This window comes from Eurypyga helias, unplaced genomic scaffold (genome assembly GCF_000690775.1).
Source record: "Eurypyga helias isolate BGI_N326 unplaced genomic scaffold, ASM69077v1 scaffold52, whole genome shotgun sequence".
In the NCBI taxonomy this organism is placed as follows: Eukaryota; Metazoa; Chordata; class Aves; order Eurypygiformes; family Eurypygidae; genus Eurypyga; species Eurypyga helias.
Window position 1 is genome coordinate 34,981 of NW_010236340.1, and position 24,830 is coordinate 59,810.

Below are 24,830 nucleotides of genomic sequence, written 5' to 3' on the forward strand. Positions count from 1 at the left end.
TTTTATCCATTATAGTCTTTCTCTGAACTAAGTATTTTGACTGTGGTTTTTAAAGGTGTCATTAGCTGCCTTTCCCTCTTCATTTGCTAATCTCCTCCTTCATTCAGGGTCAGGCTAGCTCATTTCCCTCAGGCTTAACTGCTGTTTTCATCATTCACCATTACTTTTAACCTTCAGCCTTGTTTAGATATCTATGAAGGTAGACATCCAGTGGTACAAGACAATGACCAGTACCTTTTTTTTTTTTTTTTTTTTTTAAATTTTTGGGACACCAACTTTGTTCACATGCATGCTCACAGAAGTGACAAGTCACTGAAAACACAGTGTATTACTCAGGTTTTTTTACTTAGGCAGCTGATTGCTAAAAAGATCCTTAAATTCCATTTTCCCTAGCCCTTAGATGAGTCTGAAGGTTTTGCATTTGAGTGTGAATATAGAAGTCCCTATTGATCTCTATGGAGTCTTTATAATTCAAGTAAATATCAGTGATCTTGATGATTGCCAAGTGTTTTCTTGCTGTAGGTTATTTTAAAACTCTGTGAGATCTGATTGTATACTGGAATTTGATACCAGTCCTACCTCTACCCCTCTAACACATAACCCATAGATTTTGGGAAAATTGTGGACATATGTGATTCAAACCCAGTTTTGACTGGAAGGTATATTGCAGACCCATTTCAAGTTTATTCCTACAATTGCTTCCAAGTTTCCTACTTTTATTCTTTCTCAGACTTTGTAACTCATCGCTAAGACATCCTTTCACAAGAAAGCTTTCCTTTTTTCTGCTAAACACTTATGATTTCTATTGAAGTTGCTAAATGGTTGAGTGGTCCAAGGACAATTTCATACAGATTGTGAGACTGGTTAATGGGTACTGTAAAGTTTTTTTTATAGAAAATTATATAGTGAATACAGAGATTTCACTAGAGCCTAAGCTATGTTGTTCATCCGTAGAATTTTCTTCATTCACAACATCTAAGGAGCAGAAAAATAGAGCTGAGGCCAAACTTACTGGTGCAGAGATGTCCAGAAGTGAGGCTTTGCCTAGTGGATTACCCCAGAAGTGCACTTTGTGTGAAGAACCATGTTCTTCATGACTGCAAATATGTGCAAGAATTATTTTTGAAGTCAGTTGCTCAAAGAGCATATGCAGACAGCCAATCATTTGGGTCACTTGTTTTTAATGGTAAATAAAACTACTTGAGTCGGTCATACAGATACTCTCAATGATAAAATATTTTCAGGCTCAAGTGGTTAAGCAAATATTAATATGAAGAGTATATCTCAAATTTAAATAATTGGTAGCTTTTGTTATGCCATTTATGAAGCACAGAATGCTATTTTCATTAAAAATATTTTTGGAATCTCATTACTGAAGATAGTGTTTCACAAAAATTTGTGTAACTGATGTGTGTAACGTAACTTGCTTCAACAAGGATTCACAAAGAAGTGTTCGTGACCAGATTCCCTCTTGGATAGAGCAGGACCGAGCCTGGGCAGTAGCATCTTTGAAGGTATGTATCACGTGGTGGGTGGAATTTGACTTAAAAGGCCTTGGGTTTTAGCAAATAGTAATTTGGACTTCAATATTCAAATATGTACTTGTCAGATGGAAATATTTTCTTACTTTAAAGTGTTTATTCTATCTTCCATAACTTAACATATACCCACTTGGAAAAAAAAAATACAAAAAACAACTGAATTTTTAAATAATTTAATCTAATTTTTCTGACCTTTTTCATGTACATCTCTACTCCATCTAACAATGAATTTCAGTGCATGTGAATGAACCTCTCATGCTACTGAGATTAGAAAATACTAAAAGTCTACCCAAGTTACTCCAATTTCTACAGACAGAAAAACATATTGAGAAAAAATTGCAAACAATATTTAAGTTGCAGGTTTCTCTTATCTTAAGACTTTCACAAACCACTTCATATTGTATTAAAAACAATAAACTGTTAATTGGGAAACTGATTTTCTAGTTACCAGATCTCCATGCACATCTTCAAAGGTGTTTCAGAGTTTGGTATTGCTCAGATCAAATAATTTAAACTAAACAAAAAAACTCATTTTCTTGCTTTGATTCATCCTGCAACAGTCAGTGCTGAAGTCCTCTGAGCCTGAAGGGAACTAAATGAAAATACCAGTCCTTGAAATTCTGTCTTAGTCTCATCTCCTGCATGTAGCTCAGCAGCAGGAAGAAAAACCTTGACTGGTCTTTGGCAAGAAATTTTGCTACTAAATCCAGGGATCATTATTTTTAATTTCTCTTCACCAGAGATCAGGAAGAATTGCAGTAATGGTGTGGCACGCATGATTGTTAGGGCTTTAAAAAACAACCACCCAAACAAACAGAAAGTGAATAACTGTGTGCATCAGTAGCATGTACTTATAGAGAAAGAACCTGGTCATGATTAAAGGAAAAACTTCAATTGGGTAGAGCCCAAAGTTTAAAACTAAAGAACGTAGAAGGTTAAAACCAAAAATATAGAGCAGATACAGACAGCATTTCCAGGGAATAAGTAAACCACTGGTTAATTTTAAAACCTATCCTTTTCTTTAACTCTGAGGGAAAAATTGAATTATGTGTTATGCACAAGTATTTACTGGTTTAGAGTCATAGTGGTATTTGGAAATTAATTAAAATATGCAATGTCCAAATGGCTGTTCATCTTCGTTGTTAAATAGTTATTATTTGTTTTGTAGATTTCTCTCCCAGGTCTCTATCAGACACTTTGCTTTGAAGATGGAGGTCTGTGGTACACTTTTTCTCAGAGCTCTGTGTGTGAACAAGATTTTCCATCTACTATTGCAAAAAGAATCTCCTTATTTCAGCAGGTAATCTTTTCATATGAAATTACTTAAAAATAGTTGGGCGTTTAGTACTGAAAGTAAGTTTTGCATCTTGGGAATTTAGGCTGCAGGCCTGGTTGAATTACAAGCAGTGACAGTATGTGCCTTGTCTTACAGCTTAACTAGTTTATGTAGTCTAGAGAGTTTTTTTTTTTTTTTTCAAATACCTAATTCATTCTCTCTTACCTGAGTCTTTTTTACATTAGCATATTTGATGCAGCTGAGCATACCCTGTAAGGTAGCAAGCTCTTTGTTAATATTCATAGAAGTATTATGAATAGGTATTAAAATTCTTTCATGGTTGCTTTATTACTGAAGAACTTGTTAGCTTATGGAGCATCATTAATTTAGTTCATAATTAAATGTGCAAACTTATACATATGACTGAAAACTACAAGATGCAGTAGCAGCCACTGCTTTTTAGAAGAGTAGTCTTCTCAGTACTGAAATATTTTATATCTAATGAAATACTACTCTTCCTAAAAGCTTGGTGATTAAAGAAGTCACCAAGGATGTTGGAGAGGCAAGTTCGTTCCTCCACCCAGGAATCCTTCTCCTCTGGAAAAGAAAAATATCATCCCTCTTGGGTTTGTGGAAGAAAGGGTGTCACTACTTACTTTCAAATGATGCTGTGATTTTTCATCTGAGGTCACTTTATATAGAATGAAAAAGAAGGAATGAGATTTAAGACAATGCAGTTTCGTGCTGGTTGGCGCCAGGGGCTCTCTATTTAAGCTTTTGTGGATGAGGAGAATTTCTAAAATAGCATGCACGACATTTAGGAACAAAACATTTGGAAAGGAATTTGTCAGACTCATGCTTGATTTCATGAAATCCAGAAGAGCAATTTTTATGTGTGCATTGTGTTGTCATAAGAATTCTGCATTTATAGGAAAATAAATCTGGAATGATCAGCACATTACATATCTAGTTCCTTGCGTAGAAAGTACTAAGCATGTTTCTGTTGATGAAATATACTGAAACAACCAGATTTATATGCCACTCATAAGTTAGTTTCTTTCTAACTGTATGTTAAAAATAGTGCAGCAGTGCTTAGTGTAATCTCAACCCCTAAAAGCAGTACTTTCTTAAAGATTTAATGAAGTTAATTTTTTCCTCCAAAACTAACAACAGATATTCCAGATTTGGAAACTGGAATGTGACCGTAGGTTCAGAATTGTGGTTTACAGGTCTGCAAGTAAGTGGGTAGGAGAAGAGGTGGTGATTTTAACAAATCACTTCTACTGAAGTTGCATTAGATGCCTGCAGTTGCCTTCACTGAATAGCTGCAGGAAGTAAGGAAACTGCTAATATAATTTTATCTGAATTGATTAGCTCTTCATGTTCTGTAGTCTTTTGGAGAACAGTAAAAGTCCCTGCAAAAATAAGAGGTTTGAAAGTCAGAATGTCTCCAAAAAAGAAGTTAGATGTAAAACTCTAGAAGTGTGCCTAAACAAAGTAAATTCTTTCAAAACTGATTATTTTACTGTACTACTGCACTGAAATCGGAAACATCAGTATTCCAGTTAGGAATACTGCTGCCTAAATGCATGTATAGAACTTCGATTACCAGTATAAACCTGAGTTTGCTCTCTGTCATTCTAACTACCCACATAGCTACCTTTTTCCTAAAATATTGTAGAAAAAGTTCCAACTTGCAAATAGGCATTAGATGTAGATCTGTCTTCTGAATCTGTTAATAGGTCAAGCTACTTACAAAAGGACAATTACATGAAATTATCTTGGAAATGAATGATCAGATAGATCTATATATTTAGAGAAAAAGCATTTGTTCTAAAGAGAAGTTTAAAGAATTCAGCCTTCTTAGATGAATCTTGCTTTTTAAACTGTCACAATATACTTTTATAAACTCATGTCCTCTGAATATATCTTATTTTAAGGTACTTGTGGTCCAGGCTGTCCGACCAGACAGACTACAGAGTGCCATGGCTCTTTTTGCATGTAAAACCCTAGGTAAGTTAATTTTTCACCAGGGTGTTTCCACACAAAAATTAAGTATCTATTTTGTTCTGTGTCTCTCTTTTATTTTATAGTTCTTACGGAATCCTAAGTTTTAGTATTTGAAAATATGCAATAAACGGATTTGCTGATTTTGTTCTTGTAAGATATTGTTAAAACGTGCTTTTAAAATGGTTTGATTTATGCTGCATAGTGATTTGGACTATAATAAAAGGTCTGTCAGATTTTTGTAATTAATTTTTGAATACTAAGTAATTAAGAAGGGAGGATAGCTGGTTTTCTGTATGTTTTACACTAGAGCTGTTTCCTTAAGACACAAATTTTCCAAAAAGTTTATTTCACTTAGTGTCACTTACCATTTAAAAACAGTTAGGTTTGAGATTTGTATTCTTTTTTTTTAAATTTGATCTCAAAAGATTGTTTCTTATTATCAGTTATTTTTATCACTCTCTCGGACTGTAATATTATTTTTACAGTCTGCTGAGAAATACAGATGATTTACAGTGATGCAGTGCTATGATTGTCTATTTGTTCTAGTCTGTCTGTTTCCTCTCTGAGGTCTACTGTATTGAAAGTTTGGGATTTATATTCCAAATAATCTTACTATTGTAATACTGCATTCCTTCACTTTTTAGCAGTTAATGACAATACACATATAGAATCACAGAATCATAGAATGGTTTGGGTTGGAAGGGACCTTAAAGATCATCTAGTTCCACCCCCCCTGCCATGGGCAGGGACACCTTCCACTAGACCAGGTTGCTCAAAGCCTCATCCAGCCTGGCCTTGAACACTTCCAGGGATGGGGCATCCACAGCTTCTCTGGGCAACCTATTCCAGTGCCTCACCACCTTCTCCGTGAAGAACTTCTTCCTGATATCCAATCTAAACCTCCCCGCTTTCAGTTTGAACCCGTTACCCCTTGTCCTGTCACTACAGACCCTTGTAAAAAGTCCCCCCCAGCTTCCTTGTAGGCCCTTCAGGTACTGGAAGGTGCTATAAGGTCTCCCCAGAGCCTTCTCTTCTCCAGGCTGAACAAGCCCAACTCTCTCAGCCTGTCCCCACAGCAGAGGTGCTCCAGCCCTCTGAGCATCTTTGTGGCCTCCTCTGGACTCGCTCCAGCTGGTCAATATCCTTCTGATATTGAGGGCCCCAGAGCTGGATGCAGCACTGCAGGTGGGGTCTCACCAGAGCACAGTACAGGTGCAGAATCCTATCCCTTGACCTGCTGGCCACACTTCTCTGGATACAGCCCAGGATACGGTTGGCTTTCTGGGCTGCCAGCGCACACTGCTGGCTCATGTTCAATTTTTCGTCCACCAGTACCCCCAAGTCCTTCTCCTCAGGGCTGCTCTCTATACACTCTCCACCCAGCCTGTACTTGTGCTTGGGATTGCCCCAACCCAGGTGCAGGACCTTGCACTTGGCCTTGTTGAACTCCATGAGGTTGGCAGTGGCACTCCATGAGGTTGGAATGTGAATTATGAGTGTCTCATTTGGATGGACACTGTAGTTCTAAAGGTCACTGCTGTATGTAGAGACAAGGCAAAATTTGTTGGTTTTAATGTGGCACAGTGTTAAGACAGAAGTGGGATTAACAGAAGGGAAAGGATTGATTTTAAAAGACCTTAAATATAAGTGACAAAGACAGGTTTTAATGCGGTAGAACACGAAGCTGGAAAACTGACTCCTAGACTGCGAAGGTAATATGGCTGAACTTACATTTCCAGTACTTGTGAAGGTCTGCAGTTAGAATGAATGTCCCTGAGATGGGTGATTTTGCTTGATAACATAATAGATGTGTTACATACAAAAGCAGTGGCTATTGTAATTTTAAGTTCTTTATTAAAATGTCATTTCTTATTAGTATAAGATTAGGTATGAGTTTAGGTCTCTGACTGGTTTAAATTGAGAGTGGGGAGGTTTAGATTAGATATCAGGAAGAAATTCTTCACAAAGGGGGTGGTGAGGCACTGGAAGAGGTTGCCCAGAGATGTTGTGGATGCCCCCTCCCTGGAAGTGTCCAAGGCCAGGCGGGATGAGGCTTTGAGCAACCTGGTCTAGTGGAAGGTGTCCCTGCCCATGGCAGGGGAGTTGGAAGTAGATGGTCTTTAAGGCCCTTTCCAACCCAAACCATTCTATGATTCTTACTTTTTTAATGACATTTGTGTGAGAGTTGGTCTTACTCTCTCTTGATGCTGTCTGTGGGCATTATGTGTTGGTCAGAATTAGTTCCAAGTAAGCCACCAATGCCGGTATTTTCAGGAGTAAGGTTAGTCTGCTCTGTCAAACATTATTAGTAGACAGACAGAGTACTTCCATCGTGGTGCTTGTACAGGTCCCGCACGGACAGTGTCCCTGCCTGCCAAATGAAAAGTGCCATCTGCAGTACATGTGGCTGTAAGCCCAGCAGCAACCTGAATGCGCAGTAAGCTTATTCACGCACTTACTGTCTTCCGAATCTTAATGTATTACACAAATTGGTTAGGTCCATCTTGATAGTGGTTCCTTGGAGGCATTCTGCAAGGGAATTTTTTTTTGTGAATGAAACAGCCTTACTCAGGAATACTTTTGACTCCATTTGTAGGTGAGGTTTCATCCACAGATTTTTCATGCGTATCAGTGAGTTTATATTTTGACATCATTACATAGTCATGACTAGCACTTTCCAACTAATAAGGGGGTCGCACTTGTATTACTTTTTCCACCAGGCCATTTTCAGGATTCTTACCCTGAAACGTCTTAAAGTAACTGTTTCACTTACATCAAAAGGAAACCATTAAGCTTCCAATCTCCTTCGGATGTTTTCTTGTGAGAAAAATGAGTTCCAAAAGAGCTGTAATAGCCTACAAAAAAGTCTTCCACTTCTGTTTTATCGAGATATGGGTTTTTTTTTCCCTTTTTCATCTTTTACGTATATTTTTAAATTTATGGATGAAGGGGGATTAAAATAACTTCTTTTGAAGATAAAGTTCATAAGAATTTTCTATAAATGTATTTTTGGGCATCCAAAGTGTGGTTATTTCTTTATTTTGCATGCTATACTGAAATGTACATGTTAGCAAAAATCATATTGATGGTATATTCCCAAATCATTCCATATTGCTCATTGAGTTGGGTTTTTTGTATCTTCTTTAACTTAGTTTTTTGAGTCTGGATAATCAGAAATAGTATTTAAAGAGACTTGATTTTAATTACCTACATTTTCATATTCTTAAAAAAAAGCAGTAGAGATACACATGAAGAAAATCACTGCGGGCCTAAGCAGTCTGTATTTTATTCTCACAGACCACTTTCTTTAAATTAGACCACAGCTCTCAGGATCGTGTGGCATGTAGGCCAAAATAAATTTATTTGCCAAAACTAAAAAAAAAACCAAAAACCAAAAACCAACCCCAAACACCCAACCCCAAACCTCTCCTGCTTGTTATATTGGAATTGTTAATAATAATAATAATACATTTTCTGATATTTATGTACATGGTTTCTCTGTGTACAGATAGCAACAGAAGGAATGTTAACAAGCAATTTGAGTTCAAGTTCCAGCTGTTGTAAATTGGTTTAATTGCCTGGGTGTCAGTGGAGAAGTTTTGGGAAAAGTTGTTCATTGATTTTATGGAAAATTCATCAGTTTATAAAAAATGCATCTTGTGCTAAACTTTGTATTAATATGTCACATCTTTCTTTTTTCCTGTTTGATTTTCCCCCTCACACACACACTTTAGACATTTTCTGAAAAGTTATGTATTCTCACATATGCTTTTTCTTCTCATGTCAGGATGTCAATTTGGATAGTAAGATTTAAGGAATTCTGTTAGAACAGAACATGGAGTCAGAAGAGCATGTCAGGAATTCCCACTCTGACTGCAGAGTACTTATCTGGAATATGAGTGCTTATTGATTGACCCTGAATACATTGGTGTCCTTCTTTTTTTAATTCTGTAAATGTAATCCTGGCTATAATGGTCAAGAATATATCAGGCTGTATTGTAGTTTTTCCGTATTTCACTTCTGTTGACCTTCCTTAACACAAAAAGCACCTTCAGCAGTGCTACGCTTCTTCTAAACATAGTGTCCAAATTTCAAAAAAAACAAAATGTTTTATGGAATAAAACTTACATTCTATTAATTTTTTTAAATTATGCATCTCATGAGTACTACAACATAAAGTTGCAGGTGTACACACGTTTGTCTGTTGCCCAGACATAGCTTTTTATTCTCTTGCCCAGTTAATGCAAGTCCAGGCAGTTGTCTGCAGTTAACACAGAGTTATGTAGGATATTAAAACTATTCAATTAAGCTTCTCGGGAATCCACGTGCCTTCTACTTGCACTGCTAAAAATAATAATACAGCCAACAGTCTCTGGTTTATCTTGATTTTATTATATTCCATTAACCTGTTTGTAGCAGCAAAGCATCTTAGGAACAGGAACTTCAGAATGGTTGAACAGGTGAAGAAGATAGGTCTGTCTAGCGTGTTATTGTCTTTGTCAATGACAAATAATAAACGTTAAGGTATGTGTAAGAACATCACAAGCCTGTAGTGAAACCTGTTGCAGTGACCAGCCTTATGTCTCCGTAGTTTCCCAACTGGAAGTAATAATAGTACTTAAAAGACCCGGTGGATTTGACTTCTGTGACCTTGTAGGTCTGTTCCACGTTTTGATGTAATAACAAATATAGAATCATAGAATGGTTAGGGTTGGAAGGGAACTTAAAGATCATGTAGTTCCACCCCCCCTGCCATGGGCAGGGACCCCTTCCACTAGACCAAGTTGCTCAGAGCCACATCTAGCCTGGCCTTGAACACTTCCAGGGATGGGGCATCCACAGCTTCTCTGGGCAACCTGTTCCAGTGCCTCACCACCCTCTCTGTGAAGAATTTCTTCCTGACATCTAATCTAAACCTCCCTGATTGCAATTTATACCCATTACCCCTTGTCCTATCACTACAGGCTCTTGTAAAAAGTCCTCTCCCAGTACCCTTGTAGGCCCCCTTCAGATACTGGAAAGCTGCAATGAGGTCTCCTCGGAGCCTCCTCTTCTCCAGGCTGAACAAGCCCAGTTCTCGCAGCCTTTCGTCATAGGAGAGGTGCTCCAGCCCTCTGAGCATCTTCGTGGCCTCCTCTGGACTCGCTCCAAGTGGTCAATATCCTTCTGATATTGAGGGCTCCACAGCTGAATGCAGTACTCCAGGTGGGGTCTCAAGTACTCCAGGTGGGGTCTCAAATATCTGCAGCATTGCATGATGCCTATTCCACAGTGTTAATTAGTGGTCAGAAAGAGCTCTGCTTGGTTTTCATATCCTTGCTGCATGTTGATTTCAACAGATAGTTTTACTCCTCTATCTTTCTTAGGATTTGAAACAGTAGTGAAGATTTTCAAAATTGTTTTCTTCTCTGAAATAGAAGTTAATAAAACTTAAAATTTACCTTTCCAAAACCTTGCTTTTAATCACATTCTGATCCAAAATTTGGTATTCAGATTCTCAATATATCTTTATTGCTTATGTAGCTAGTGATTAATTTATAATAATACTTTATGTAATGTTTTAATATTTATATTAAAATAATATAGAAACATTTGTATATTGATACTCATGTTCTCATATTCTAGGTCTTTTCTTTTTGTCTGTTTTCTTGAAGCATACCCTCTAAACGAAGTCTACAGTTTATATTTGTCAAGCTGGAAGTCCAAGCACTGTTTTGGTGCTTGTGTCTTTTTCTTACCAATGTAGGGTACCTTCTAGCTGCATATTGCAAGGGTTTTTTCCTCATTGTAAGACCAGTTTTATGGTCTCAATTAAACAGATCTTTGGCAGCCAGGTGACCTCTAAATTGGTTAATGAAGCATGCAGTCCTGTGTATTCATTTTATTTCCATAATAATTCTAATTCTAGGAATAAAGGAATTATCTCCATCACCTCTGAATTTGAAACGTCTGTATAAAGAGACTCTGGAAATCGAGCCCATTTTGATAATTATTTCTCCTGGTGCTGATCCTTCTCAAGAGTTGCAAGAACTTGCCACTGTTGAAAGAAATACTGAGTGCTACCATCAGGTCAGTCTTATCTAAGCGTAATGGTTAAAAAACACAATATGTAAAATTTTACAGTTATAATATCAGTTTTCTTTTGTTCTTTAAATATGTATTTGGTGCCTGTGTGTTTGTTATTCCTACCTATCTCACCACTAGCTTCTCATTCTATTGACAAAATGGTTTGGGGAAGAGAGACACAATTAGTAATCTGCACCGAAGCAGAACCCACGTGGGAGGCATTCCTCCCAGCTTGAAGAAGGGGAAAATGAGAAGATAGATGGAAGAGAACAAGAGACCAAGCATTTTTATATATGCTGAAACTATTTTTTTTTAATGTAAAGTAATTGAAATATGAACAAAACCCACTCAAAACTAGACTTCATAATTTCCTCTGCTTATAGGACTTGCGTATTTCTTTTTTTCAACAAAAACCATAAATCAGATGTTCAGTGTGTGTGAATATTTTAGTATTTTGTGAAATTTTACAAGTAAATGTTAACCAGTTAATTGTTGATGGGAGTTCCTGAACAGAACTCTTACATTTCAAGCCTTTTTTTAAAAGTGTTTAAGACTGACCGCACAGGAAAGCTCTCAGATTTCAGGAGTGGGCATACAACACTGAAATTATTTGCCCTGCCAATATAACAGCTGGGTTTTGTCATGGTATACAGCTTCTTCCATGGTTTTCATTCAACACAAAACTGAACTGGGTGAAGATAACTCCTTTTGAGTAGACTTTAATCAGGAATTGTACTGTTAAGAAACCACTTTATATTTTCAATGTTGGTTTCAAAATTTGGTCTACACAGAGGTGTTGAAAACTAATTGTGGGTTTTTTCTTTTTTTTTTTTTTTTTTTTAAGGAAATTTACTGTAGCTCTTAAATTCATAGAATTACCTGGGTTGTAAGTGACTTCGGGAGATCATCCACTTCAACCCCCTTGTTAAGAGAGAAGGTGCTGCTGGAGCATTCACACTCCAATCAAGGAGTCACACACTCACCACCCAGCCCTTTCACTGCTGGGACCTGAGTCCCTTCACAGTGGGTGACCCCAGTGAGTGAACAGTACCCCTTTTGACACTTCACACACACACTCACTCTTGGGTGTTTCGTCTCCACTCAGACTTGACCCTTGTTTTCCCAAAGCAGAATCTCTGACATGACATATGCCAGATGAATGTATTGAGCAGTATGGCGGCAAAGAACAGCTTGAGGGGGGTGCCTCCAGAGAGGCACCTATCCTTTTGAGCTAGGAAGGGACTACTGTAACAACCCTGCTTAGAGCGGGGAGGTTCGCTTCCAAGGATGGAGATCCCACAATGTCTCTGGCTGACTTGTTCCATTATTTGGCCACTCTAACAGGAGAATGTTTTTCCTAATATCCCATCCTGTGTGTATTGACTGATGTCCTACCACCACGTGCCTCTGAAAGAGTCTGGCTCTCCTCAGCATTCTTCAGTCAGGTAGTTTTAGACAGGAAGAAGGTCTCCTGATTGCTTGGCTAAATGGAAATGGAAAATGTCAAATTGCATGTTGCTTTTAAATAGTCCTTCAAATTGTTCTTTTCCTGGAATGTGTAGAGATGCAATATATTTTTCCCATCAAATTGTAAAGATTTACATTCTACTGCTAGCTTATCTAGCTGTGAATGTTTGAGAATGCACGTTGCTTACTCTGCCACCTGGCTTTTTCTGTTTATCTCTACATATCCTTTACATGCTGGACTTTTAAAATGTAACATGGTATGGTATTTGGTTAAGGAGAGCTACTTAAAGCTGAATCATCTGAATGTTGTCCTACTAATGAGAATATTTTGTTGTTAGTATTTTTTCCTGCACTTTTTCATGCAATTTGCATAGAATGTAAAAGATCAGATTTGTATTCTCTTTCGAATCATGTCTCATATGGGATAAAGAACAGACCACTACATTTGTGTGGTGTACAACCATATTGTCTGGTGACTTTCAGTTATCATCTTTTGACTGTTTTAAATTATTTCAGGGTATTATACTCAGTTTTATTTAGGCAGAAGATATCTCTATCATCATATAAATCTAAGGTCCCAAGTTTCTTTGATTCTGTACAGTTTTAGGATAAAAAGACAGGATAGATTTGCTCTTAAGGGATATTTAATGAAGTGATGATAATCACAATATTTCTATTTCTACTATAGCAGTAATGCCAAAACAAGACTTTTCAGGTTGGCTAAGATCACCTTCTTTTCACTTCGTTTGTTTCAGGATTTTTTGTTATGTGTAGCTTCCAATTAGATTGTGAGGGAGATCTAAGGTGAATGTACGCTACAGGTGGTCTGACATCAATTTTTGCAGTAATTGTGCCACAGAAGTCACCCTTTATTTATTAAATTATTTATTTAATTTATCTGAAAATTCAGTTTTGAATCTTTGTATTTCCATTTGAACATCCAAATTTATTGTCAGTAATATGGTGCTACAAAAAAGGAAGGAAAGACTGTTTGTTAAACTGTTCATATTTCCCACGTGGAAAGAGAGCAGCCTTAGTTTTTCACTGATCTTAATAAGAAACTGAGTGTTTCTTTTCAAAGGCAGTACTCCTAAGAATATTCCTCATTTATCTCTTGTTTTTATTGTATCAACAGTTCTGCAATGATACAGTTTAGTCACTGATATTTAAATTATTTTTTTAGTTCCCAGGGAATACCGTCACTGTATGTGATATATGTTTTTTCCTAAAAAAACAAGGTAATGTTGTTTCTTAGGAAACTCTGTTTAGATAGGTTTCAAAGAAAAACTATGTTTTCCTTTATCTTTTCCCCTCTTGTTTTTATTGTATCAACAGTTCTGCAATGATACAGTTTAGTCACTGATATTTAAATTATTTTTTTAGTTCCCAGGGAATACCGTCACTGTATGTGATATATGTTTTTTCCTAAAAAAACAAGGTAATGTTGTTTCTTAGGAAACTCTGTTTAGATAGGTTTCAAAGAAAAACTATGTTTTCCTTTATCTTTTCCCTATTCTGGTTGTCTTTAGCACACCTCTTTTACATATGCTCTCTAACTTGGAAACATTTTTTATTTAGCTGTTAAATGAGGTATGATAAATTCCTGATACAACTGTGTCTGCAATTTCAGATTGCAATGGGCCAAGGCCAAGCTGACCTGGCTATTCAAACTTTAAAAGAATGTGCACGCAATGGAGAATGGCTGTGTTTAAAGAACCTGCATCTTGTTACATCTTGGCTTCCTGTATTGGAAAAGGTGAGTGTACCTAGAGAAGAAAGTTTTGGAAACCAGACAAAATTAGTATGTAACCATTTCTGAAGCATTTCAGGCATTTCCATGATGATGTTTAAAATTCTGTCAATTTAAAAATAAACCTTTGCAGTTTTGCAGTTTTCTTAATCATGAATAAGATGAAATGCTTCAGATCTAAGCAGCTCCTTCTTTGTGTGAGCACTCTAACTTTAAACCAATGTAAAGTAATTCTGCCACAATGAGCGATCAGATTGTCCTGTTAGGGCTTCCGGTACTTTATGGTGTGGTGTCCGTGTTTGCTGAACTCTGAATCTATATATGCTTAAATTTATTCTTCTTTTTTTTTTTTTTCCCCTGATGCTAGAACCTTTTTTCATAGCTGTCTTTTGTTAAGTGTAGCTTATGTCTGAGTCACTAAGAGGTTTTTGCTAATTTGCAATCGAAATGTTGAATATTTTATAGATACTCTTATGGCATGTAAAAAGTGTCTTTACATGTATATCACTGTGAAATCCACAAAACAAACTAACTAAAAAAGGCAAGGAATTCCTGCCAACAGATACTACTAAATATGGACCTGAGTGTACAACAGTGAGGTTGATTGAAAACTGGCCTAACTACATGGCTCAAAGAGTTGTCTTCAGCAGCAAAAATCCATCTGGAGGCCAGTCATCAGTGGTGTGCTCCAGGCGTTGATACTGTGACCAACATTGTTTATCATATTAATTAATGACATGAATAATGAGACAGTGCTTCCTCAGCAAGTACAGATGGTACAAAACTGGGAGAAATGATTGTTACAAAAGATGGGTATGGTTTCATTCAGAAAGGACTGGAGAAATCCGTTGACAAGAACCTTGTGAAGTTCAGCAAAGGGAGATGCCAAGTGCTTACCATGGGAAGGAGTAACTCCAGGCACCCAGACAGTCTGGAGGCTACCTGGCTGAAAAGTAGCTTGGCAGAAGACCAGGGAGTCCTGGTGGGTAAGAAGCTATGACCCAGCAACATGCCATTGCAGCAAAGACAACCTCCTGGGCTGCTTTAGGCAGTGTTGGCAGCAGGTCAAGGGTGTCTCAGCCCTGGTGAGACACATCTGGGGTGCTGTGTCCAGTGCGGGGCTCCCAGCACAAGAGAGGCATAAGCATACTGGAGCCAGTCCAGTAAAGGGCCACAAAGGTGATGAAGGGACTGGAGCATGTGTCATGGAAGGAGAGACAGAGAACTGGGACCATTCAGCCTAGGGAAGAGAAGCCTTGGGGGGAATCTTATTATTTAGTGTGTATTGGCTTATGAGAAGGAGTAAACTCCAAGCCTTCATCTTTTGAGATGTGGCCTGCTATTGTTTTTTTACTGGAAAAAGGTGAAGAACTGCTATATATTTCTATGCTCTGAATTTAAGATCTCTGTGGGGGAAGTGCAAATATTTTGACACAGCTAGAATGAAGTTCGAACTTGAGCACAGCGAGTGTATAGAATGTGTGGAGACAACACATCTTGAACTATACTCTTTGAATAACCTTACTTGTAAAAACAGCTGAAGAATTTTTAGACAAGCCTAACTTTCTGATTTAGGATATTATAATTTTGTCAGTGCTGTTCTGTACATTAAAAAAACCCAACCCAAAACCTACCTTAACATGTAACTTCTCTTTAATAGGAACTGAATACGTTACACCCTCAACCAGACTTTCGCCTTTGGCTTACTACTGAAGTTCATCCAAAATTTACTCCAATTCTGCTTCAATCAAGTCTGAAAATAACTTATGAAGTAAGACCTGTTTGGAAAGCTTTTATTACGTGTTTACAAGGAATGAACTTGGATTTATAGTAAACTATATAGTTAGATAAAGTTTGGATAATGTGGACTATTTACATAACTGGTTTTGCTTTCTATTTCAATTGGATGTAATACAAAAAGTGCTATGAATTTACCTTGAAATATTTTTAATGCTCAGTTTTGGTGTGTATGTGGAAATTTGCAGAATCTATTCTTTAAAGGGAAGAACAGCTGTTGGTCTTAGTTACAATTTCCTTCATTATGTTTAAGTTATTTTCAATATAAGATCATTCTGTTGTTATATGTTATTTATTACAAGCAGATCTTTTTCTTGTTAGTATTTGTTGTATTAAGTACTATTTGTCATTCCATTAAGTTACAAATTGTAAGTTGGATTTTAGGAATAAAGTACATAGAAGTATCATGTTTTCTGTCTAGAACAGTGTTTTTCCTTCCAATGCAGGCACCTCCAGGCCTCAAAAAGAATCTGTTGCGAACATATGAATCTTGGACACCAGAGCAAATTAATAAAAAGGGAAATTTGTCTCGAGCACACTCTCTCTTTTGTTTAGCATGGTTTCATGCTGTATGCCAAGAACGAAGAAATTATATTCCTCAGGTAATTTTTTTTTTTTGCTGCCTTTTTACAAATTTACCCCATCTATTTGCTTTTATACTTGGAACTATTTTTCATCAGGTGTATACTGGGTCATGTTCAGAGGTGAAAAAAACTTGGGTACTTCTGGTGCCTCTCTTCATTATTGTCTCGGAATTCATTGCAAAATGGCATCATGGTAGCCTAAATTCCTGACCCTCTGAAAATTGCTGCTGCCTGCCTGGGGTTATTTTGTGATTTGTGTATGAACTCGTACTGATGCAGGACTGAGGTCCCATAGAAAAGATTCTGTGAATCCTGTTGCTTGAGACAGGAAAAAACACTTTGGAAACACAACTGAATGGAAGATGTGATAAAAGAGACACTGGTGAGAAGGAGGAGATGACATTGTCTACTCTTTCTGCACACAAACCCTGTTCAAGGAGAAGGAAGAACAAGGGAATTTACTTGTTTCCTGTGAAGATTATAATGGTTTTCAGGGAATGATGTATTTTGTTCTGTAGATAAAAGTTTGTTTAAAGCAAACATTTCTTTCTGGCTGCAGATGCTTAAATTAAACAGGGGAAAAAAAACCCCAAAACCAACACCTAACCAACGAACTGTTGTATATCTTGTTTATTTTCTTTAGACTAGTGCTGAAATTAGTCTGTCATCTGAAAGATTTGATCTGGCAGAGCCTGGAATATTTGAGAGTTTTTTGAGAGTTTTAACTTTGTGATTTATAAGGTTGTTTGCCTCTTGCAATAGGAGACTTTGAAAATGATGGTCAAGAAAGAGAATAGTAGAAAATTATGCAAAGTACTGATCTGACACATGGACTCTCACTTGGCTTTCCAAGTGACACAAGATAGGATTACTGTTTTCTTCTTAATTCCACTGTAACTGTTTGTCTTGTGTGCAGACTTAGTGGTGGTTTATATTTTGTTTAAGATTACAGGTTTCTAACATTGCTGGGCTGCAGTTAATCCCACCTAGAATCTCTTGTGTTCTGTAATGTGTTTCAGGTTGTTTTGAGTCCATGTACAGACATGTCAAAAAATGCCCATGAACACTATTGAGACACTTGCAGCATCTTTCCAGTTTATGACCTTCAGCGTGACTGGCTGATAGTTTGATTGTGGTCTGTGGAGCAGCTACAGTCCTGACCTGGGACTGCATCTGTCTCACTGGATATGTGCATGTTACCCGACACATTTGCATGTTTCTCCTCATGAGTCATATGTTCAGTCAAACCTGTCCTAGGATGTGATCCATATGCAGAGGTACAGCCATAAGAAGATACAGCAGTAGGAGCTACCTTTGAGATCTGGATTTCCTAAGTTCTGTATCATATACCAAGATTTAGTTATACCTAGCCGTTTACACTCTTAAGTTTTTTGTAAGAATTGCATGCATATTACACATTAATGATATATAAAGAATAATGCTACCAGACCACAAAGAAAGCTCAAACTGAGAATGATTGAAATATGCAAATGGCAGAATGTAAACTGTGTTTGAAGAGTCAAACCTATTTATGAAAATCCAAAGGAAACTGAAATACATAAAAGCCTTCAGAAATAAAATCATAATTCAATGTGTAATCTAGTCACAGATGTCAGCAAGTTTTAGTCGAAGCAAATACTATTAGGAAATAAAATAATCTTAAATTTACATTCCTCATAATCAATGGATTTATGGATTTTTTGTTTAAGTATGTAAAATTAAATGCATTGGTAGAGCTGATTCTTTTTTTTTTTTTTTTTTACTACGTCCAATGCATGTTTCAAAAATGCACTTTAGAAGACATAGGTTGTCTTTTTTTTTTTTATTCATTGTTAAGTATTATACAGTATTCAGTAACCACATGGTATTTGTGTCTTACTTCATGATCATAATTGTGTGACTAACTAAATTCTTTGTATTTATTTTAATGGTAGGGTTGGACCAAGTTTTATGAATTTTCTTTATCCGATCTCCGTGCTGGTTTTGACATTATTGATACACTTTTTGAGGGTAAGTCCCTTCTTAAGGAAAGATTTCTCACTGCTGTAGCATATCCCATCTGAAACTCACTTAAGTGAATTTTTTAGAATATCAAAATCTTTCACAGTGATTTTTACAAATTGGCTACTTTGCATGATGGTTTTGTTTGGAGTTTGGAGTGGGGCCATTCTGTTTAAAGGCCACTTCGAAGTTATTTGAATTCTGCATCACAATCTTCATTGGAACATTTTCACAAATATAAACATGTGACCAGGTAGTTTGGTAAGTACTTCAGTATGGGAAGTAGTCTAACCCTTAATCAGCTGTGCTTTGGCTTATTAGGCTTTTCTGGACATAGATCCAGACTCTGAGGATATGTCTGTATTAGCAAACTTAGAAGGGCTGGATACAGACTCGAAAATTCTGTTATCAGGTTTATTTTTTCCCATATTTGGCTTATGCAGACTGTCATTCTCAGACAAGGCATGGTTTGTCAGATAGCAGAGCCTTGAGACTCTTTCCAATAGGCGGCAGGTGGGAGGTTACCTTATTTTAGGGCAAAAGAGAGTTTAGCTGTATGGATGCAAGACACCTTGTGCCATCTGACCTTGAGTTCAAAAGATCTGTCCCATTTTACCATCAGTATAGATGTTTCATGAAGAGCTTTGTCCTTCTGCAACACTCTGATAAAAGCAGAGATGCTGCACGGCTCATCACCAGTAAACAAAGCTAGAAACACAGGGTGAATCATAATTCTATTTTTGGGAGGTAGGATAAACCAATACTTCCTTTATGTCAAGAAATCTTCTGCTCAGCTTCTTGAGTCCAGAAGAATAAATAAGAAATACAGGAATTCCTGGAACATGAAGTGTTCTGTCTTCATTCTTTCCCAGAGTGAGGTCTCCAGTATACTGAATAAAAGAATATGAATTGAATTTGAATAGATTATTCACATTGAAACTCACAGTTACATAGAGCCCACCTAATTATTCTGTTAAGTAGTGTAGTAATTTCTTTATACTAGTTGATTTTTAAAAATTAGCTTTTTTATGACTCTTTGCATTTTATGTAATTTCAAAGGAAAGTTAGGAACTGATATTTAGAGATAATTTATGATCATTGACTTAAGTGAGATTTATGGATGATTAGTACTTCTGGAATTGGACTTCAGTTATACAGTCTTGAAACATACAGTGATGTAAGAGACTGAATCATTAACTATCTGGAGTGCTGCATCCAGCTGTGGAGCCCTCAACATCGGAAGAATATAGACCAGTTGGAGCGAGTCCAGAGGAGGCCACGAGGATGCTCAGAGGGCTGGAGCACCTCTGCTATGGGGACAGGCTGAGACAGTTGGGCTTGTTCGGATTGGAGAAGAGAAGGCTCTGGGGAGACCTTCCAATATCTGAAGGGGGCCTACAAGAATACTGGAGGAGGTCTTTTACAAGGGCCTGTAGTGACAGGACAAGGGGTAATGGGTTTAAATTGAAAGTGGGGAGGTTTAGATTAGATACCAGGAAGAAGTTCTTCCCAGAGAGGGTGGTGAGGCACTGGAACAGGTTGCCCAGAGAAGCTGTGGATGCCCCATCCCTGGAAGTGTTCAAGGCCAGGCTGGATGAGGCTTTGAGCAACCTGGTCTAGTGGAAGGTGTCCCTGCCCATGGCAGGGGGGTTGGAACTAGATGGTCTTTAAGGTCCCTTCCAACCCATAACATTCTGATTGTATGATTAATCTCATTATTAACTATTGCTGTGAAGATAAATTTTTGTATGAAAGGAATGATTGAAGTATTTGGAAACAACAGTTACCACCAATAAAACCCCCCTTAAAGTAATTGCTGCTTCCTTTTTTCAAGGCACTTTAAGAAGTACCTTTCTGATCAAGTCTTTATCTGCACATAAAAGCTATAGGGTATAAGTAGATCATAGTCCCATGTAGTTATTTTGGACAACTATTCTAGAAGGGAGGGAAACTAAGTTATTTTGAACTTGTGGGATATAGCTAAGCCAGAGTAATTCAATTGCAACATCGATCTGGCCAGGAAACCAATAGAACTATGTTTAGTTTTATGTGCTATGTTGTGCAATTTATAATGATTTACGAAGTACCTATCCTGGACCTCTTCGTGTTTGAAAGATGAAATTTTCAGGAATGTTATTTGTTTCAAGCATGATCAAATTTTGGTTCAATCAATCAGTTTAGTTTATGAAATCAGATGGTAATGTGATATAAAGTAGTGTATAAAATTTCAAACAAGGGATTTTTTTTTAATTTATGAGAAAAGAGCACATAATTAAAAATTTAATAACAATTTCTAAAATGCATGTAGCTGATTGGCTTATCTACAATAAAAAGCACTTCAAGACTTAAATAATATTTCTAGTAAGTAATTTTGAAATACAGTAAATGCTTGTTTTATCAGTGACAAATATTTGGAGGCTCACTGAAGTTTCTGCAACTTTTAATATTTGCTAACATAGAGGAAAAACAATTAGAAATTATTTGATGTGCTTGTATTTTTTTATTTCACTGAAGAGCTGCAATTATAAGAAGAAATGCTTATAATGCAATGCCATCCATTGATACAAAACTAATATTAATTCATTTACAGGTTCCAAAGATTTTCAGTGGGAATTTGTGCATGGCTTGTTTGAAAATGCAATTTATGGAGGCCGTGTAGATAATTACTTCGATATGAGGGTTCTTCGGTCCTACTTGGAACAGCTTTTCAATTCACAAGTCATTGGCAATTTAAGTGGTAGGGGCAAGAAGGTGGCAAGTTTCCCGTATTCGATCTCATTACCGAATTCCTGCAGTATTTTGGTAGGTGTACATCTTCTATTACCTAATATAGAAACTAAAATAAGTTATTTTCAAGACTTATTCTTGGAAATAGTTCTACAAATAAAATTAAGAAATTTATAAATAAGACTACCGCGATATGTTATGTGTTACATACTTATTTTAATCTTTGTGTTATGCAGTGCACTTAATAAAATCATTTTCAGCAAACGCTATTAATTTCATGAGCTGAACAAAAAATTCCCTTGGTTATGTTCATTCTTTTCTTCTAATGCAGGATTATCGTAATATTATCGAAAGTCTTCCAGAAGATGATAAACCTGACTTTTTTGGCCTGCCTGCTAACATTGCTCGTTCATCACAACGTATGATCAGTTCCCAGGTAACGTGATGTTTTTCACTCACATCTGAATCTTTCATGAGTCCAGTATAAGCTAGACAACCTAATAAGTACGAATTTCTGCAAGAAATTCAGAGTAAATGGAGGGATTTTTGGAATATGTTGATTTATTTGTAGAATTTTTTAATATAATAATAATCTTCAGTTACAGCGGTATTAATTTAGGATTTACATAAACAAAGAATTATTGAGAAAGTTTACAGTGTATAATTCATTTCATGTTGAAGAGTATCCACTGACGTAAGTAGTTTTGCTAATTCTATTTATACTATTAATCTAACTCCCATTAGCGGGATAGTTCTTGCAGCTGTTATTCACTGCAAGTTAAGGTTTTTGTTTTGGTCACCAAATTGTGATACAGTTGTTTGACAAGTAGAATTTTATGCTTTTTCTGAAAGAGAAATTCTGAAGAATTCTCCCAGTAGTCAGAATTCTCTTTACTAGTAGAAATGTGAAATTTTGAAAGAAAAAAAAAAGTTGTTCTCACTGGAGGATAGCACAGAACTACTTAGACGTGTCATAATGAAATTCTTAACATAATGAGAAGTAGGTTCCAGGGTTTTTGTAGGTCTTAGTTTAAATATTTACTAATTTTCTGTATTTCCATTATTGTTTTAGCTGTAAGATATGGCATACAGCTGTTTCGTAGTCAAGAGTTCTCAGCTATCATTTAGCTGCAGTCTAGTCCAGATTTGAATCATGTTTGATGTGTGAGAATGCAGTTATCTTAGTGCCTATTTATTTTTAGAGCTGTATATAAAAGCCTTGAGTGAGTGACCTGGTCTCCCATTATGCTGGGTCCTGTTAATGGCACCACTGGGGCAGATATTTTCATCCTTTTTGGAGCCAGAAAATACTGATTGTCTCTTTTGTTCTCCTCATAACTTCTATTTTGTTGGTCTAAGAAGGAAAAATAAGGCGTGATTTGAACTCTGGATGTCTTCATCATTAATGCATTATTTGGTTTGCTGGACAAACCTTTTATTGCTAATATTTTACCACTTCCCTTAGGTTTCAATTCAGTTGCCTAAGAATTGGTATCTTGAATCATCTGGAGATGCCCTAGTGAATTACAACATCTGCTAGGCAGTGCCAAGTACAACACAGGACCTAAGTTAATACATTTCCTTCTTGGGTCAGCAACTGGTCAGGGGCAGAAGCCAGTATTTACGCAACTGATTCCCACTTGCTTGTGTATCTTGATCCAGTAGAGCACGGATTTGGAGGTCCTGTGTCATGTCTGCCTATCCATAACATTTTCTTGGATATCATGTCTTAAATGGCATTATGTGTAATAACTGAGTTGAGCCACTGAGGCCAAGAGTCCAGGGAGGACTTTGACTAAGATGTGGTGGTATCTCAGCCTGAGTTGGAATTTGGTGGTACTCTTAGGCAGGTGAAAGTCCACCTTTTGTTTATTCAGGTTTGCTGGGCATTCTAGCAACTTTTAGTTCAAATTTGGAGCAAGATTAGGACTTTGAGGCAAAGCTTAAATTCTTTATTCTACTTCTTTTACATTATTTTTTAGTTAAGACTGGATGAGAGCACGATTACTATATAAGCACAGTTGAACAGTACAAATCTTTAACTGGTGACTGCCATGGTTTATTGGACTGGTAAATTCATTGCATCAGATAACACGAAGGTTAATTGAATTGAGTATCTTGTCTAAGAGCTGTGAACTGGTCTGTGTATCAAGACTCTCTTTAATTTTCTGCACAGTCCTAGCATACTGTCTTATATAAGGACAAGTTACAGGGAAAAAACCCCAAGATTAAATCATGGAATCGTAGAATAACAGGTTGCAAGGGCCCTCAAGGATCATATGGTGCTACCTTTCTTGGCAAAAATCAATTGGAAATGCACTGTAATTGGAATTCCATATAATTACAAGACTTAGCATTACTTTTTTATAAAAAAGCATCTGTTTGCTCACACTCACCTAAGAAGGGCTCCATGCAGAAATTTCTTATTGGTATAAGAGCTCTGATTATTGCATTTGTTAAATATCAAATACAGTACTGGTAAATTTGTTTAAATATATCTGTTCACTTAAATCTCTGGGTGTATTGTCAAGTGATTTGTTTTATTATTAGCACATGAAACTATAAAGCTGTATACAGACAAATCAGAAGGATGAGAGTGCATACGATAATAGAGTGAGCTCATCAACTCCTCTGCTACAAAAGCAAAATTGCACCAGGACTCAGTGTAGCTCTACTTGTTTTTGTCTTAAAATCTTTTACATAAACATCAACTTTAAATGCTTTCGTTTCTATCATTGTAGACTGCTGATTATTTTATTTATTTTAGCTATGCTTACATAACTTAAGAGCTGCAGTTGTTAAAAATGCTAGTATTTAAAATAAGTCCTTAGTTAACCTCTGTGAAATCAGAATAGATTCAGAGTTCCTTTGTGACGGGAAATAGGTAATGCACACATTTACATGCAGACTCTGAACTGGGCTGTCATAGCATTGATTATAGTCTAGAAACTATGGATTATAGTCTTGAAAATATGAGACTGTTGTAGTTACAATTCTGTGAGATGCTTCTTTGTCATATGAGAGATTTTTGCATTGTTCCAATAATAGTTTGTGGTGGTACTTTAAGTCTTTGGCAATTTAAGTAACAGAAATAGGAGATTTTTCTTAAATTGTGTTTCTACCTAACTATGAATCCTACTCCCATTGCATTTCTGACAGTTTGGCATCAGTCTTAGATCCATAGGTGCTCCCATGCTTCAATCTGAAATTGAATGATTGCCTTCTAACAGGAGTCTTTCTCATAATTCCATTACCACGCTAAAGCAGAGAAAAGCTGAATGAATAACTGAATAAAGTAGTGAGAAATAATTTGCTGCCAGCTCAGTCGCCATGTGAGTAGCACTAGAAAGGGGAAATTTAATACTGTGTCCACCACTTCACTGATTCTGTGCTAAGTATGTGTATATGCTCTTACAGTTTATATCTACTATCCCATATAGATTCTCATCTATTAGCCATTATCATTTGTCAGTCTGTATTTTTACTAACATCATCTTCCTTATGTAGAGATGCACAGAACTGTATTCTCTACACCACTGACCTCAGGATTAGGGGAAGTAGGTTTTTTTTAAAACATACGTATTTTGCAGTTACTTGTTTAAATCCACTGA

The 24,830-nt window shown here is 36.7% G+C and overlaps 1 protein-coding gene across 1 annotated transcript in view; it reads left to right on the forward strand.

Moving 5' to 3' along the window:
- The window catches only part of LOC104506167 (cytoplasmic dynein 2 heavy chain 1-like), a gene marked incomplete at its 3' end in the record, with an annotated part of 56,557 nt that extends 34,902 nt beyond the window's left edge, over positions 1 to 21,655 (forward strand). Inside the window, exons 21-30 of the mRNA XM_010147030.1 lie at positions 1,437 to 1,514; positions 2,710 to 2,841; positions 4,758 to 4,830; positions 10,736 to 10,896; positions 13,991 to 14,116; positions 15,771 to 15,881; positions 16,354 to 16,509; positions 18,426 to 18,501; positions 21,083 to 21,294; positions 21,551 to 21,655. Of these exons, the coding sequence (XP_010145332.1) occupies positions 1,437 to 1,514; positions 2,710 to 2,841; positions 4,758 to 4,830; positions 10,736 to 10,896; positions 13,991 to 14,116; positions 15,771 to 15,881; positions 16,354 to 16,509; positions 18,426 to 18,501; positions 21,083 to 21,294; positions 21,551 to 21,655 (1,230 nt within the window). The remainder of the gene's footprint in view (positions 1 to 1,436; positions 1,515 to 2,709; positions 2,842 to 4,757; positions 4,831 to 10,735; positions 10,897 to 13,990; positions 14,117 to 15,770; positions 15,882 to 16,353; positions 16,510 to 18,425; positions 18,502 to 21,082; positions 21,295 to 21,550) is intronic.
- Positions 21,656 to 24,830: the final 3,175 nt, after the last annotated feature.